The sequence below is a fragment of the Mobula hypostoma genome, chromosome 6, assembly GCF_963921235.1.
Source record: "Mobula hypostoma chromosome 6, sMobHyp1.1, whole genome shotgun sequence".
In the NCBI taxonomy this organism is placed as follows: Eukaryota; Metazoa; Chordata; class Chondrichthyes; order Myliobatiformes; family Myliobatidae; genus Mobula; species Mobula hypostoma.
Window position 1 is genome coordinate 180,808,145 of NC_086102.1, and position 19,001 is coordinate 180,827,145.

The 19,001-nt window shown below is 39.9% G+C and overlaps 1 protein-coding gene across 1 annotated transcript in view; it reads left to right on the plus strand.

Annotated features, from left to right (window-relative positions):
* The window catches only part of ttc21b (tetratricopeptide repeat domain 21B), a 93,065-nt gene that overhangs the window by 14,676 nt on the left and 59,388 nt on the right, over window positions 1-19,001 (plus strand). The window contains exons 8-13 of the mRNA XM_063052351.1: window positions 701-799; window positions 3,882-4,074; window positions 7,208-7,305; window positions 13,730-13,930; window positions 14,543-14,672; window positions 18,183-18,340. Of these exons, the coding sequence (XP_062908421.1) occupies window positions 701-799; window positions 3,882-4,074; window positions 7,208-7,305; window positions 13,730-13,930; window positions 14,543-14,672; window positions 18,183-18,340 (879 nt within the window). The remainder of the gene's footprint in view (window positions 1-700; window positions 800-3,881; window positions 4,075-7,207; window positions 7,306-13,729; window positions 13,931-14,542; window positions 14,673-18,182; window positions 18,341-19,001) is intronic.

Below are 19,001 nucleotides of genomic sequence, written 5' to 3' on the forward strand. Positions count from 1 at the left end.
TAAGGGACAAAAATAGCAGTCAAATCCTGGGACACTTTACCCCAGGAAAGACTACCATGACCATGAAGCCTTGCGTGGGCACCTGGGTGCGCAGGTGTGTATTGGTAACATAGAATACAGCAAGCCTAGTGCATTGGTTCATTAGTGAGACCGACAACGAGGAAGTTGTGGCAAGGACTAAGCCGTTGCAGTTTTCCAGAGGTGGTGTGGCAGAGAGCAGAGGCCTCAATGGGATGTGCTGGAATCTGTACTGGGTGGGTGGGGTGGGGTGGGGGGTCCTGGCTCTCCAGTAGGTGCTGCCCTCGGTATTTGCTCTATGCTGCCCTCTGCTGTTCACCCAGTGGAAGAACAAGCTGGAACAGGACAATTTACAGTAATGCCTCTCAGGGACTTGTTCTATGTTTGTTTTCTTTGTAACTGTATGTTTTTCTGAAATCGTAACCATGTGTGCTATGTGCAGTTGGTAATGTGTTTTGCACCTTTGCCCTGGAGAAACACTTTATTTGGCTGTATTCATGTATTCATCGACCGGAACGAGCTTTGCTGTAACCCAGGCACTCACCCACAACCATGAGAGACGGAGGCAACTGATGCAGTGCTCATCTGAACAGCACCCCTACGACCCACGTGGGTTTGCTGGATCCATAACTGTATTCATGTATGGTTGATTGAAAATGAAACTTGAACTTGTCTTTTTCAGGCTGGCAATAGACTTGGTGATCTGATCAGTGTGCTGGATCGCTTTGAACCCCATAATCCTGAGATTTTCTTTAAAGTGGCATTGATTTTCAGCCGGATGGTAAGTATGTTAATACTTTTATTTTGAATTAACTTGAGTGAGTGTATGACCTATTTTGAAAAGATGCTGTATTAGTTTAATCCAGATCTTTACAACATCATCCATTGTTGATCAAAGTGGAAGAAATCAACTATTTCTAAGTTGGCTATTGGGCACAATTCTCCCTCTTGAGTCCTAATTTAGAATAATAGAATTCTACAGCACAGTAAAGGGCCTTCAGTCCATGATGTTGTGCCAACCTTATAACTTACTGTAAGATCAGTCTAACGCTTCTCTCTCCTGCATAGCCCTCCATTTTTCTTTCATCAAAGTGCCTATCTAATAGTCTCTTCAGTGTCTCGTATCTGCCTCACTCACCACTCCTGGCAGTATGTTCCACTCACCCAGTGTTCTCTGTTTTAAAAAAAACTACCGCTGGCAAACCCCAGTATACTTCCCTCCAGTCACCTTAAAATTATGGCATATTAGCCATTTCTGCCCTGAGGAAAAACGCACAGCAGAAAGCTGTAACATTACCTTGGGCTCTTAAGCTCGGTTCTCCCGACTAATAAAAGCTAACACACCATGCACCTTCTTAACCAACACATCAACCTGCATGGCAACTTCGAGGGATCTGTGGATGAGGACTCCAAGATCCCTCTGTTCCTCCATACTTTTAACAGTACTGCCTTTGACCCTCTGCCTTCAAGTTTGACCTCAGTCTAGTGTATCACTTCACACTTTTCAGGATGGAACTCTATCTGCCACTTGTCAACCATATCAATGTCCCATAGTAACCTATGACAACATTCGACACCAACCACAACTCCACTAACCTTCATGTCATTTGCAAACTTACAAACCCACCTTTCAACTTCCTCATCTGTCATTTATAGAATTCACTAAGAGCAGAGTTCCCAGAACAGATCCTTGCAGAACACCGATGTCCAGGCAAAATACACTCCATCCACTTCCACCCTCTGCCTTCTGTGGGCAAACCAATTCTGAATTCATGCAGTCAAGATGCCCTGGATTCCAACTCGCCTGACTTTCTGAATGAGCCTACCAAGGGGATCCTTATTGACTAGCTTACTAAAATCTACGTACACTACTGCTCTACCTTTAACATAAGAGATTCTGCAGATGCTAGAAATCCAGAGTAACACACACAATATACAGGAGGAATTCAGCAGGTCAGGCATCATGTATTTCGGGCCAGGACCGTTCATCAGGACATCAGTCCTGAAGAAAGGTCGCAGCCCGAAGCATCGACCGTTTATTCCTTCCCTAGATTCTACTTTCGTCGCTTTGTTTTGTGACTTCCTTGAACAATTCTAGCAGGCTCATGAGGCATGACTTGCCCCTCACAAAACCATGCTGACTATCCCTAACAGGTTATGCTTCTCCAAATGCTTGTAAATCCTGTCTCCAAGAAACCTCTCCAACAGTTTGCCCACCACTGATGTAATACTCACAGGTCCATAATCCCCAGCATTATCCCAAAGGAATAACATTAGCCAATCTCCAATCTTCTGGTATTACTCCTGTGGCAGAGAAAACACAAAGATCAATCCCAAAGGTGCATCAATCTCTTCTCTCTTTTTCCATAGTAACCTAGGGTATATCTCGTCTGGCCCTGGTGACTTGTCTATTCTAATGTTTTTCAAAAGTTATAGCACATCTTTCTTAACATCGATACTTTCCCGTCTGTTCTTGGTTGTCCTCACTTTCATCGATGTCCCCCTTACTGCTGAATACTGAAGCAAAGTACTAATTGAGGACCTCCCTTACTTTTTTTGACTCCAGACACATGATTCTCCTTTTATCCCTGATTGGTCCTACTTTCACTCTAGTCATCCTCCTGTTCTTCACGTATATGTAGAATGCCTTGGGATTTTCCTTAATCCTACTTGCCAAGACCTTTGCATGTCCCCTTCTAGCTCTTCATAAAGTCCTTCCTGGCTACCTTACAACTTTCAAGAGCCTGTCTGATCCTTGCTTCCTAAACCTTAAGTATGCTTCCTTCTTCCACTTGACTAGATGCCCACATCTCTTGTCAAACGTGATTCCTTCACGCTAATTATCTTCATAGGACAAACCTATCTAGAACCTCATGCAAGTGCTCCCAAAACAACTTCCATATTTCTGTTGTGCACTTCCCTTAGTACATCTGTTCCCAATTTATGCTCCCAGATTTCTGAATAATACCATCATAATTCGTCTTCCCCCTATTGAATACTTTCCTGCACTGTTTGCTCCTATCCCTGTGGAAGGCTATGATAAAGATCAAGCAGTTGTGCTCACTGTCTCTGAAATGTTCACCCACCAAGTGATCTGTAATCTGACTAGGTTCATTGCCTGATACTAGATCTAGTATGACCTCTCTTCTAGTCAGCCTGTCTTCATATTAGGAATCTTTTAAGGGCATGCCTAACAAATTCTGCCCCATCTAAACTTTTTTCACTAAGGAGGTGTCAATCAACTTTTGGAAAAGTTATAGTGCCCTTGACAACAACCCTGGTATTTTAAGCACAAAATACTCTGCAGATGCTGGGGTCAAAGCAACACTTTGGAATTTGTCGTTCAGATTCTCTTTGTTTCACAGCCTTTCATTGCTAAGTTTCTATCTGAATCAAGTTTAATATCACTGGCAAATGTCATGAAATCTGTTGTCTTTGCAGCAGCAGTACAATGCAATACTTAATGGAGGAAAAAAACATGAATTACTGTAGATATATAAAGTAGTTACATTAAACAAGTAGTGTAAAAGTAGAAATTTTAAAAAAGTAGTGAGGTAGTGTTCATGGGTTCAATGTCCATTCAGAAATTGGATGGCAGAGGGGAAGAAGCTGTTCCTGAATCATTGAGTGTGTGTCTTCATGTTTCTGTACCCCCTATCTGATGGTAGCAATGGAAACAAGGCATGATCTGGGTGATGGGAGAAAGTTAAGATCATGTTAGAGGGTGTTCGATGGGTTTCGTTTTGATAACATGGTTGCCAAAATTTAAAAAAAAACATCCAGCATAGAACTTTAACAACACAAGTATAAATCCTATGAACTAACTAATTTTTACTATTGATCCCCAATGTACATTAATGCAGTGTGGACGAAATCAAGTTATCCTTCAACAAACATATACCTTGATTGAAAGAGCATTCAACATGTCTTCACATAATGCAGAGATTGCAAATGAACTTGGATATCAGATGATATTGCAAGGAAAAATAAAAGAAGCAATACGATGGTATAAAACTGCAATATCACTGGATGAAACAAGTATTCCTGCAGTAACTGGTATGATTAATTTTATTTGCATTTTTTTGAGAAAATATCCTCCCTATTGCCTGTATGAGGTTGTATTGCAGAAAATGAAGATGTATTATTGGCTGCTGTAAGGTAGTGAAAGCTATCTATCTTATTCCTTCAAAGGATTCTGAGAGGAGATTCCAAAATCCATGCCTTGCTAATATTAGGATATATATTTTACAATCCTGTCCCTATTTTGGAACTGCTTTGATGTTTCTAACTATCTTGCTTACAACTTAGAACATAGAACAGTACAGCACATTACAGGCCCTTCGGCCCACAATGTTGTGCCGACCCTCAAACCCTGCTTCCCATATAACCCCCCACCTTAAATTCCTCCATATACCTGTCTAGTAGTCTCTTAAACTTCACGAGTGTATCTGCCTCCACCACTGACTCAGGCAGTGCATTCCACGCACCAACCACTCTCTGAGTAAAAAAACCTTCCTCTAATATCTCCCTTTAACTTCCCACCCCTTATCTTAAAGCCATGTCCTCTTGTATTGAGCAGTGGTGCCCTGGGGAAGAGGTGCTGGCTATCCACTCTATCTATTCCTCTTATTATCTTGTGCACCTCTATCATGTCTCCTCTCATCCTCCTTCTCTCCAAAGAGTAAAGCCCTAGCTCCCTTAATCTCTGATCATAATGCATACTTTCTAAACCAGGCAGCATCCTGGTAAATCTCCTCTGTACCCTTTCCAATGCTTCCACATCCTTCCTATAGTGAGGCAACCAGAACTGGACACAGTACTCCAATTGTGGCCTAACCAGAGTTTTATAGAGCAGCATCATTACATCGCGACTCTTAAACTCTATCCCTCGACTTATGAAAGCTAACACCCCATAAGCTTTCTTAACTACCCTATCTACCTGTGAGGCAACTTTCAGGGATCTGTGGACATGTACCCCCAGATCCCTCTGCTCCTCCACACTACCAAGTATCCTGCCATTTACTTTGTACTCTGCCTTGGAGTTTGTCCTTCCAAAGTGCACCACCTCACACTTCTCCGGGTTGAACTCCATCTGCCACTTCTCAGCCCACTTCTGCATCCTATCAATGTCTCTCTGTGAATTTCATTGAGAATTTTTAACAAACTGCCCAAGATTCTTTTGCCACCCACCAGGACTTACTGACCAACTCCAGAGCTAACAGCTGCTACGTGTTGATGAATTGTTGCTCACTTAAAGTCCTTTCTTTCAATTCAGTGGCTCTTTGCAAATGCCAAATTCAGCACTGATCCCCTAAAATGGCTTATTTAGTGGCACAAAGAGGAAGAGAGAAGATTGAATAATTTATCACCAACCAGATTTACAAGTCCTTAACTGTAACTGGCCGGCAAGTCTAGATTCTCATCATCTACATGTCCATGCAGTAATGGTAGATGACATCTCTTCTCACCTCCCCCTATTCCCCACCTCTCAGACACTCCAAACCAGCCAAGCCCTTTGTCATCTATCGCTAATTTTCAGCCTTTCTTCTCTCGTCAGTATGGTGATTTACTTGATTGTTATTAAACTTTAGTTTTAATTATTCCAGTTCTTTAATCTCTTTAAACATCTTACCAATTTTGTGGTGTTTAATGTACTAACAGGCTCTGCATCTTGTTGCTGTGTTCATGAATGATTTTATGCACTGAAATTATGCACAGGTTTTAGTTTAAGATTGTTTCATGTCCATACACAAGGAAAACAAAATAATTGATACTTCAGATTTGATGGAACACAATAGTAAAATAACCATAAATACATGAGATAGCTCACATACATTGATTATATGTACATATGTATGGAAGTGTCTGTTGATAAGGTCACTGACAGGAAATTATAAATTAGTGATGGTAGGGGGTGTGGAGGGGTGAGTTAGTGGGTGGAGGTGTTTATCAGACTGCTTTATTGAGGAAATAACTGTCTGGTGGTCCTGGTGTGGATGTTACCTAGCCTCCTCTGTGACGGGGATAGGACAAGCAGTCCATGAGCAGAGTGGCTGGTTGGGATCCTTCATGGAATTGCTAGCCTTTTTCCATCATCTATCTGTATATATGTCTTTGATGGTGGGTAGTTTGGTGCTGATGATGTAATGGACAGTTTTGACTACCCGTTGTAGAGTCTTCCTGTCCACGCAGTGTGTAGCTCATTAGGATGCTCCCTCCTGCGCATCTGTAGAAGGTTATGAGTATGGATGTGCACTATCCAGCTCTCTTCAGCCTCCTCAGAAAGTAGAGGCATTGCTGATCGTTTTTGATTGTATGAGATGTGTTCTGGGACTATGAGAACTTTTGCGAGACGTACGTTCCCAGAACTTATTGATAATTGACATATTACCTTTATACATATTTCACCAGCTGTCCAGATCTGTAGCTTCCAAATTTTTCTTACTGATCTCGTAACAATATCTCTCATTCCTTATGTCCCATCTCCTTTTAATAACACTTCTTTATTCTGCTTCAATTCTTTCCAAGCTATTACTAACCTCACTGCGACCATGTCACTGTCCTAGATACAAAATGTACCCTAATGTACTCATGGTGTCTTTGTTGCTATAGCACAGTCATCCATACTCATCGTGGCTCAACCTACCAAAGCATCAATACTCAAGCTGTCTATCCTCTTCAAAGAGTTTAAGTAAATATTGATAAATTAGGGTGAAGACAGACTTGTCACTTAAGTATAAAAAAAAGTTACAAGAAAGAACAGAATAGTGGTTTATTTCATTTAAGAACCTTTCTCTGCATCTCCAATTGTTGCAATTTATGGTACATTTTCGAGGAACAACTTCATGTCATCCAACTAGCAATTACTTCACATATTTGAAATGTTGTTCAGCCATTTTCAAATGCTGGATGTTAGAATAATTGTATACTGAAAATTACCTGGGTCAAGTGTGTCAAGGTACTGTGGAGTTAATGGATATATGACAAAGAATAGGCTGCAGAGAAGTGAGAGAGTGGGTTTGATGGGATTACTCAAACAGCCAAGGTAGAGTTGCTGGGATCACCTCCTATGTAATGAGGAAATATACAGATATATTGATCACTTAAAAAAATCGATGGCCACATGCAATTTTGGGGGGGATATCTTCATTTGATGCTGTTTAATTTCAATGTTTTGTTCTAATTCCAGGTATTATAAGGTGTCAACTCATCGAAGGTTACTTAGAAGATGCAGAGCAACAATTAGACTTTCTTAATGAAATTCAGCAATCCATTGGAAAATCTGGGGTAATGACACTTCTGCTTTCATTGTTTTTAATTTCAAAGATTAAAACTTACTATGCAACTGCAGATAAGAACTTTCATTAACCAATATGCAATTATGTTCATATGCTGATACAGCAATTTTGCAAGCAGTCCAAAAGATTGGCATATTGAAGGCCTTTGAATGTAAGGAAAGAGGTTAGACACATTTAATGAACTTTGTCCCAATCAAAACCAACTCCATTAATTGAAAAATTCATGGTCTATAAAAGTTTAAGTTGGGAGCAGGACCTTGATTAAGTGAACTGTCTAATCCTGAGTAGGTCTGATTTGTAGCATACTGCCTGGATGCAGTAGTGACAAACACTTTTAATTGCACCTCATCTAAAGTTTGATAATTTTACAAAATGAATTTTAAGTATATCCTGTTTGTATGTTTATATACAATATATTAAAATTATAGTTTAAGAATATACTAAATGTAGGTTTCAGCACAATATAGCCACGTGTATGTTTACAGAATAAACAGAAGCTTTTCTCCTGAAAATTAGGTTGATAACTTTGTTTTTATTTAAAGTGCTGTGTGGTTGAAAATCTGTGTTTTTGGATACTGGCCATCAGGAAGTACAGTCAGCCCTCCTTATCCGCGAGGGATTGGTTCCCAGACCCCCCCCCCCCGCGGATACCAAACAACACAGATGCTCAAGTCCCTTATTTAACCTGTCTCAGTGCAAGTGGACTTTAGGACCCAGGGTAGCACAGGACCCGCCGCCCTCAGTGTTTCTGTTCCGTTGACTTATAATACCTAATACAATGTAAATGCTATGTAAATTCCACAGATTCACCACTCTCTGGGAAAAACAATTTCTCCTCATCTCCATCCTAAATCCTCTCCCCTGAATCTTGAGGCAATGTCCCCTAGTTCTAGTCTCACCTACCAATGGAAACAACTTTCCTACTTCTATCTTATCTATCCCTTTCAAAATTTTGTATGTTTCTATAAGATCCGCTCTCATTCTTCTGAATTCCAGAGAGTATAGTCCCAGGCGACTCAATCTCTCCTCATAGGTTAACCCCTTCATCTCTGGAATCAACCTGGTGAACCTCCTCTGCACTGCCTCCAAAGCCAGTATATCCTTCCTCAAGTATGGCAACCAGAACTGCACACAGTACTCCAGGTGCGGCCTCACCAGTACCCTATATAATTGTAGCATGACCTCCCTGCTCTTGAATTCAATCCCTTCAGCAATGAAGGCCAAAATTCCGTTTGCCTTCTTAATAACCTGTTGTATCTGCAAGCCAACTTTTTGCGATTCATGAATAAGCACTCCCAAGTCCCTCTGCACAACAGCATGCTGCAATCTTTCAATAATAGAATCTGCTCTTCTGTTATTCCTTCCAAAGTGGGTGCAAAACTATCTTCTATTCGTGGCAGGGGATACTGCACAGTACGCAGCACCGGGTTGTTGCTCACTTTGAAATCCTCACATATGCAAATAGTTTTGGCCTTTTCTTTCTTGACCATTGGAACAGTGGACACGGCCAAATCCCTCCACTCAATCTTGGAGAGAATTCCAGATGTTTCCCAGTTCTGAAGTTCAGCATCCACTTTAGGACATAGTACATAAAACACTGGACAAGCTTTATGAAATCTTGGTGTTGCTGTTTCATCCAGTTCAATTCTGGCCTTCATGCTTTTGAGTTTACCAATCACCTTCTCATTAGCATTAAGCAGCTGTGCCATTCTCTGGTTAGTGCTACCATTTGGGCTGTCGTTGCCTGTTGATGTCACACTGGGAGCTTTGATTGAGTGCTGGTCTAGTTAGATTTTTCTCAACCATTCACATCCGAAAAGTGCTGGCCCTCCACCTTTCAACACATAAGACTCTAACTGTTGTGGTTGGCCTCCATACATCGCATTTCCTTTCAGTTTGTCTTTGGGAGACACTTTTTTCACATGCTTGAGGCCTTGGCATAACTGAGGTTTTCTCTAATGGTATTTTAGAAAACAGTCTGTTGTACTCAGCCCCTGGGGTTATGGACAAAGTTGACCCTGTGTACAGCTCCATGTTCAGTTTTACACCATACTCATCTATTGTGATTGAGATGATTTTGTGATTCAGTTATACTATGCAGTTATAGGCATGACAGTTCACTTTTGTCAGACTGTATATTGTTTGATTCTGTTTTATATTTGGTAACTTTATGCATTTGCTTAGTTTGTTTTGTTTGAGACTTTTCACTTGTGCTTTTTTTGGCTGCCTTGCACATTCTCTCCATCTGACCCTGTCTGAGACACTTTCTGCAGACTTTATCCTTGTTCCAACATGGGTGGATTTGCCACATCAATAACATGCACCGTCCAGGGACATTTTGTGCATTTCACATTCTAACTTCCTTTTCTGCAGTTCTGCTGCATCCTTTGCTGCAGTCTCCAATGATAGAGCTACTCGTGCATTGTATGTGGTGACACATATGTACTCTGATAATAAATTTTGCTTCAAATTTTTGAACTTTGAACCCTGGCACTTCTTCCCCAGTCACATCCTAGGAGTACCTTCATGAGAAGAACTGCTGCTGTTTAAGGAGATAACTTACAATAACCTTCTCAAGGACAAATATGGATGGATAATAAGCTCAAGCCTTGTCAATGCAGCTCAGATACTGAAAAAGATAATGAACTATGGAAATATCTTTAACTGCAAAAAAAAGTGGATCACCACATTTTCAAAGGCCTTCAGAGATGAGCAATTGACCAAACAGTGATGCTAGTGCAAGTGTTATCTCTTGAGATTATTCAACGATGGACACAAAGTAGAACATGACATATGGGTATATCTTAACAGAATGCTCATTGATAAGAGAAAGATACATAATAAAAAATACCTCTCCTCCGTTGTCTTTTTAAAGCATTTGAAATTTAAAAAACAGCAGCACATTCCACTTCTACTAATATTATGGCTACATGGAGACTGCTCTCAAGGACTGGAATCCTGACAACAGTACTGAAAATAGTTGGGAAACGAAACAGATTGTCACTGCAGATCTGTGGTCGTTTAAAAGATATGGGTCACTCCATTTGCACTATCTGAGCTGTGCCAGCATGAATTGTCTTGGGTCAACCACAGTGCAATTATCTTTTCAATCTCCAAATAATTATGCATCAATTTTTTGTATTGAATACCTACTTTAAAAGCTGTTAAGTTTAGATCAGATTCATGTTAGGAGTTCACATCTTACCTAAAAGGGTGTACAGAATTAATAAGATACTTCAATTTAGACCATAAGATATAGGAGCAGAATTACACCATTTGGTCCATAAAGTCTGCTCCTCTATTTCATCATGGCTGATCCTTGATCCCACTTATCCCCTTCATTTGCCTTCTTGTATCCTTTGATGCCCTGACCGATCAATAAACAATCAACTTTCACCTTAAACATACCCATGGACTTGGCCTCCACCGCAGTCTGTGGCAGAGCATTCCACAGATTCACTACTTTCTGGCTAAAAAAATTTCTTCCTTACCTCAGTTCTAAAAGGTCACCCCTCAATTTTGAGGCTGTACTCTCTAGTTCTGGATACCCCAACCATATGAAACATCCTTTCCACATCCACCCTATCTAGTCCTCTCAACGTCTGGTAGGTTTCAATGAGATCCCCCACATACTCGCGGGAGGAGAAGATGGCGGCGCGACGCAGCTCGCAGCGGCCACTCCGGTGAATCATGTCTATTATCTGTCAAGTAGGGTGCCGTGCACAATCCTGATTCGATGGAGACAGACGTGAGAGCACGGAGGAACATCTGGTGAAACTTCTGAAATTCCTGCTTCGCCGCTGCTGCTACTGTGTGATCCAGAATATCCGGAGGGGAAGGCCCCAAGTCCTCGGCTTTGCTTGTTGCTCGGTGGCCGGGGTGGGGTCAAAGCGCTCGGCAGAGGATGGTGCTCGGTGTCGGAGGGCTGGTCGGAGGCTCATAGCAGTAGAAATCATAACCAGGGCATTACATCTATATAAAAAGTGTCATAATTAGAAAAATGGCACTAATAGTTTCTGCTTTTTTTTAATTTGAAGAGATAATGTGACCAAAATATAAAGTTCAAAGTAATTTTATTATCAAAGTAAATATATGCCACCATATACCACCCTGAGGTTCATTTTCTAGTGGGCATAAACAATAGTAGAATAATAACCATAACAAAATCAATGAAAGTCCATAGACTTTTCTTTTTATATTTGCAGAAGAGAACAAACTGCAAATATAAAAAGAAACGAATAATAATAAATAATCAATAAATAAGTGATAAATATAAAGAACATGAGATGAAGAGTCCCTGAATGTGAGTCCAATGTAATTTTATTACATAGCCAATGAAAACACTTTCTGAAGATTATTGATTGTTGGATTAGTTTAAAATTTATTTTTTAGCTTTAATGAATGGTGTCAATTGTACATGAGCCTGGTAACTGAGTTAGCTACAGTGTTTATAGCTGACTTAATAGATTCAAATTTCCTGCCATCAAGAATTTTTGCAGAATGTATTATATGCATGTCTTCTGTGTGACTGGAAGCAGGGGTATTATTTGACAAATGGAAATTTGTACATCTCTGGAACTTATGATGAGGATGCTCATTAGCCGCCAATAGAGGTTCTCTTTTATTTTGAAAAATATACAGTGTTTCCATATGCTGCTGCTGCCGTTGTGATTGGGGCTGACTGGCACTAAGAGCTCTTCACATGAGCTTTCTAATTTTCTGTGAACAGTTAGGTGACTCCTCCATATTAGGAACAAACTGATCGAAAAAATTGTATAGTATCTAACATATTCATGCTCAGATGGTTCTCTTAGAGCTATTTATTCTTCATCAATGAATTACATTGGAAATACAGTAGATTCAGGTTAATTGGGGCACCAGCTTTTTTGGGACAACTCTTAAAGCAGGGATTCCCAACCTGGGGTCCATTGACGCCTTGCTTAATGGTATTGGTCCATCGCATTAAAAAGGTTGGGAACCCCTCTCTTAAAGAATAAAAACAAATCAAGAAAATAGCTTTGTTTATTTGGGACACTATGCCACTTAATTGGAAGAGGAGACTGTTGCCAAACTAGCATCAGTCGTCTGCCCTTGTGGGGCTATTCGACCCTACACCATGCTTAGAATGAACAGTTTTAAATAGTGTCAGTTCAAAGATTCATTTATTATCAAAGTATGTATGCAATATATAACTCTTTGAGATTCTTCTTCTCCAGATAGCCATAAAACCAAGAAAAACCATGGTAGTTAAGAAAGAAACAGCAACATTCCCCCCACCCCGCTGCACAAAAAAGAATGGCAACACGATCATCAGTCCCCCAAACCCCGCTCTCCCTGCACAAAGAAACTAACAAAAACGCAACAAGAATATCGACCCCCCCGTCCCCCTCCCCCTCACAAAAAAGTGAGAAATAATGGTTGTGTGTGTTTGTGTTCAAAAAGCAGTGATCTTTGGCACTGATAGTTGCTGAGAAATAAGCAGTAGGACAATTCAGAATTGTTTTGCTTACTGCAGTTTCAAGCATTCAGGCTTTGGAGATGTCAGAAATGGCTGGTGGGGGGGGAATGAAACGATTTCACTATTTCAACAAATTAGGAACTACAAAGAATTTGAAGGTATCATCAATCATCTTAAATGTTACAATGAAAATAAAGATTTGAAAGGTGCAACCATAGAAGACATTATATGAAAGCAGTCCGTTATCTGCACCAGGTGTCTTTGCTGATTTTGTTTATTTATTTACAGTCAGGCAAAAGAAGATGACAGCATACACTGGATGAATTCCTCTGGCAACGGTCTCCTCTTCCAATTAAGTGGCATAGTGTCCCAAATGTTGTCATCGAGTTGTCATCGACTCATGGTGACTTCATTGATAGTGTAGTTGTCCATAGGCCTTCTTTGGGAAGATAATGAAAGTATCTTCTGCACAGATACTGCTGCTGCCCAAGTTGCTACAAGGCCAGATTCGAACTCAGGACCATCTGCCTCGAAGTCCAGTGCTGATACCACTACACCCCGGCCAGCCCATTATAGAATCTATACACAGTTTTATAATACTGTCATAGTAATGGTGGTGTTCTATTTTGTTCTGCATTTCTTTTCAATAAATGATTTGTTACTCAATTAAATGGTAGTTTGTCTTTTTTATACTGTTGTAACTATTTCCATGAAGCAGCTAATTGGGACAGCACACTTAATTGGATCAAGATGTACGAGTCCTGATGTGTCCCAATTAACAGAATCCACTGTATATAGCTTGGGAAAAATGAGTTAAAGAATTTGTGTGTTGGATCTGCCCCTATTGTTATATGTAATATTTACTTTGCATTTAAGAATTGTATTATTGATTGGAAAATCGCTTTCTAAATATATTTTTCTGCTAGAACATTAAAACGATCTTTTTTTTCCACAGGAATTGTCATTCTTGTGTGCAATTTTGGCAGTGAAAAAGCATAAAGGACAAGAAGAAGTTATTAATTTGCTAAATGATGCTGTTGACACTCATTTTTCATCATTACATGGCCTACCACTTGGAATTCATTACTATGAAAAATTAAATCCTGATTTTTTATTAGAAATTATTCATGAATATCTTGCCTTCTGCCCCACGCAGGTAAAAATTTTAAATTAATATATACAAAACTATAACTGGAAGTACAAGGAATGTATTTTTTAAAATATACATTTGATCTAAATGTGGAAAGGGCAACTTTATCTATAAAGAATAATGATGCTGCTTTATAATTTAAGAATAACAAAATGATTTATACAATATGCAAACAACAGAAAATTTGCAGATGCTGAAAATTCAAGCAACACACACACAAAGTTGTTCCAGTATTTTGTGTGTGTTGCTTATACAGTATGTATTGACTACTGATAGTACCAGTTATTAAAATAATTTTGAAGTATACTGCTTGTTGTTGAAAACTACCGAGGAGCAAACTGGAGATTATTGAAAAAGATGTATTACCACAGTGCTGATTTGCACGATTGCAACTGTTCAGTGCTGACTCAATGTGTAAAACAAAGAAATTCTTCAAATGAAATTTCATTTTCTATTCAGTACTGGGCATCAAATAAATATGAAACTCCTTGTCTTCTGTTTTCAAACTCATCAGTGTTTCTTTAAATGTTTTGCTTTAAATTTGTTTGGTATATTTTATTGAAAAGCAATGTAATTTTGATATTCTTATGTTTTCTCTAATTGTGACATCTTTTTCAGCCTTCATCTCCTGGTCAACCTCTTTCTCCATTGCTGAAACAATGCGCTTCAGTGCTGGAGACCATAGTGAAGACTATGCCAGGATTAATAGAAGCTGCCTTTTTCATGGCCAGAGTCAAGTATTTGGCAGGTATTTATGCTGCTTTATTAATACCTGTGTGATAAGGGGAGAAATAATTATTCAATTTGCTTATTCATAAGAACATAAGAAATAGGAGCAGGAGTAGGCCATCCGGCCCATCGAGCCTACCCCACCATTCAACAAGATCATGGCTGATCTGTCCGTAAACTCGGCTCCATCTCCCTGCCTTTTCTCCATAATCCTTAATTCCCTTACTATGTAAAAACTTATCTAACTGTATCTTAAATATATTTAGTGAAGAAGCCTCAACTGCTCCCCTGGGCAGAGAATTCCACAGATTCACCACTCCCAGAAACAATTTCTCCTCATCTCCGTCCTAAATCTTCTCCCCTGAATCATGAGGCAATGTCCCCTAGTTCTAGTCTCACCTACCAATGGAAGCAACTTTCCTACTTCTCTCTTATCTATCCCTTGCAAAATTTTGTATGTTTCTATAAGATCCGCTCTCTTTCTTCTGAATTCCAGAGAGTATAGTCCCAGGCGACTCAATCTCTCCTCTCAGGTTAACCCCTTCATCCCTGGAATCAACCTGGTGAACCTCCTCTGCACTGCCTCCAAAGCCAGTATATCCTTCCTCAAGTGCGGAGACCAGAACTGCACACAGTACTCCAGGTGTGGCCTCACCAGTACCCTGTAAGGTTGCAGCATTCCCTCCCTGCTCTTGAATTCAATCCCTCTAGCAATGAAGGCCAACATTCCGTTTGCCTTCCTAATAACCTGTTGTACCTGGAAGCCAACTTTTTGCGATTCATGAACAAGCACTCCCAAGTCCCTCTGCACAACAGCATGCCAGACCTTGGCCCACTCACTTAACCTATCTATATCCCTCTGCAGACTCTCTACGTCCTCTGTACAATTTGCTTTTCCACTCAGTTTAGTGCCATCAGCAAATTTTGCTATGCTACACTCAGTCCCCTCTTCCAAATCATCAATGTAAATGGTAAACAGCTGCGGGCCCAGCACCGACCCCTGCGGCACCCCACTCACCACTGACTGCCAACCAGAGAAACACCCATTTATACCAACTCTCTGCCTTCCATTGGTTAACCAATCCACTATCCATGCCAATACATTTCCTTCGACTCCATGCATCCGTATCTTATTTATAAGTCTCTTGTGCGGCACCTTATCGAACGCCTTCTGGAAATCCACGTATAGGACATCCACCTGTTCCCCTCTATCCACTGCACTCATTATGTCCTCAAAGAGCTCCAGTAAGATTGTCAAACAGGACCTGCCCTTTCTGAATCCATGCTGCGTCTGTCTAATGGAACCACTCCTTTCTAAATGTTTCACTGTTTCTTCCTTAATGACAGCTTCAAGCATTTTCCCGACTACAGATGTTAAGCTAACTGGTCTATAGTTGCCCGTCTTCTGCCGACATCCTTTTTTAAAAAGTGGCGTGATATTTGCTGTCTTGCAATCCCCCGGGACCTACCCAGAATCTAGAGAGTTTTGATAAGTGATTACCAACGCATCTACTATAACCTCCGCCAATTCCTTCAGCACCCTGGGATGCATCCCGTCAGGACCAGGGGACTTATCTACCTTCAGGCCTTCTAGTTTGCTCATCACTATCTCTTTAGTGACAGTGATCTTATCGAGGTCCTCAGCTCCCATTTCGTCCATAACATCCTTCTGTGGCATAATAGATGTGTCCTCCACTGTGAAGACCGACACAAAATAGTCGTTCAATGCCTCAGCCATTTCCTTATCACCTAATATCAATTTCCCCTTCTGTCTTTCAAGGGACCTACGTTGACTTTAGCCACCCTCTTCGGCTTTATATATTTATAAAAACTTTTGCTATCTGTTTTTGTATTTTGTGCTAATTGACTTTCATACTCTATCTTCCCTTTCCTTATTTCTTGTTTAGTTGTTCTGTGTTGCTTTTTATAGTTTTCCCAATCCTCCAGTCTCCCACTACTCTTTACGACTTTGTACACATGAGCTTTTACTGTCATGCTATCTTTTATTTCCTCAGTTATCCAAGACTGGCTCTCCCCATACTTACTGTCCTTACTTTTGACTGGAATATACTTTTGTTGAACACTGTGAAAAATCTTCTTTGAAAGTATTCCACTGTTCTTCAACTGTCCTACCAAATAGCCTGTGCTCCCAATCCACATTAGCTAACTCCTCCCTCATCCCATTGTAGTCTCCCTTGTTCAAGCATAATACACTAGTTTTAGACCTATTTCATCCTCCATCTGAATGTGAAATTCAATCATACTATGATCACTCTTTCCAAGAGGATCCCTGACTACAAGATCGTTAATCTTACCTGTCTCATTGCACAGGACTAGATCTAAGATAGTATTTTCCCTTGTAGGTTCACTAACATGCTGCTCAGGAAAGCCATCATGGATTCATTCTATGAAATCCTCCTCAAGACTTCCTTGACCAACCTGATTCACCCAATCTATGTAGAAGTTAAAATCCCCCATGACAACTGCCGTTCTTTTCTTACAAGCCTCAGTTATTTCTTGGTTAATCGCCTCTGCCACTGAAATATTTTTATTAGGTGGCCTATAGACAACACCCACCAGTGATTTTTTATTGCCTTTACTATTCTTAATCTCTACCCAGATGGAATCAACATTCTGCTCCATAGATCTTATATCATCTCTCACAATCGCCCTGATCTCATCCCTAATCAAGAGCACCATCCCACCTCCTTTGCCTTCCTGCCTATCTTTCCATATTACCTGATACCCTTGGATATTTAATTCCCAGTCATCTCCATCGTGCAACCAGGTTTCTGTAATGGCCACTAAATCATATGCCTTGGTACTGATCTGTGCCGCAAGTTCACTAACCTTGTTTCTAATACTACGGGCATTTAGTTAAAGTGCCCTTATACTCATTGTCCTTTTAGAATCTAGTGACCTATGCGATTTTTGCTTTTTACTTTTATGCACTCTACTCTTACTTTTTTCTTCACTAACTCTAGTTTTGGTCTCTGCATCACTTCCCTCTTCTTTCCTGTGTGGGTTCCCATCCCCCTGCCATATTAGTTTAAGGCCTCCCCAATAGCACTAGCAAAGAATCTCCCTAGGACATTGATCCCGGCACTGCCCAGATGTAGACCGTCCAGACGATGCTGGTCCCACCTGCCCCAGAAATGATTCTGAGATCATTAACCCTTCCATGATCTGCAGAAGCATGAAACTGCTTAAATAAAGGATTGCCGAAAATTTACAAATTCAAATGAAAGATTTTCTAGATACATATTTCTATCAACTTGCAGGGCTATTGAGACTTCCACTGTCTTTCATATGTGGAGATGACCGTAAGACAAAAATCTTGCTAATAATATAGACATCTTTACATTAAATGAACTATATCTGCAGTCAACTTGCATAAATTGTTGCAGCAGGAGACTTAAGAACTGCTTGAACAAATTCCTTAACTGTAGTAGAATATTGTTTCGAACTGAAAATGCTGCAAGAAGCACTGGATTTGAACTTGTATAGTTCTTGCTTTATTCTTTAACAGGTGATATTGATGCTGCCCAAATCAACCTGCAACATTGCTTAGAACAGAATCCTTCATTTGCTGATGCCCATCTCCTGATGGCTCAAGTTCACTTATCTCAGGAAAATTTTAAACTTTGCTCCCATTCCTTGGAAATGTGTTTGAGTTATAACTTTGAGGTAAGAAATCAAGTGCAGTAGTCAAATTACTGAGTGGTTTACTACATTAAAAAAAAATCTCTTTAGTTTTTAAAAATTATTAAGTATAATTAATTTAGCAAGAAATAAAAAGAACTAGACTACTGATAAAATGTCATGCTATTTCATGAATCATGCTTTTTATGTATCACCCAGAAGAATTATTAATATTATTTCCTTACTAAATTAAGCAGAAGAAAGACAAAAATATTGTGTTATGATAGTAGTCAATATTATTTTACTATAGCGTCTAAATATCCAGATGGGAACAAAAACATTAAAAATAAGCAATATAATTTTCTATTCTACACAAAGCAAGAAAGACTGTGTGGAGTGTGCAGCAAATCTTAGATTATATTTTTTTGCTCTTTTTATATGCACTGGAGGGTTGACGTTTTCTTTGTATGGGTTCCATGATGTTTCTTTGTTTTGTGGTTGCCTGCGAGAGGATGAATATCTGAGTTGCATTTTGTATACATACTTCGATTAAAAATATACTTTGAATCTGAATACTCGAGATAAATCTAACAACACTTACTTTATGATAGTTGAGTACTGTATCATGACAGGATAAATAACCACCACAAGGGTGTACCTTTCATCTATACTTTTCTGATTAGAGATAAAAATAAAAAATGCACCT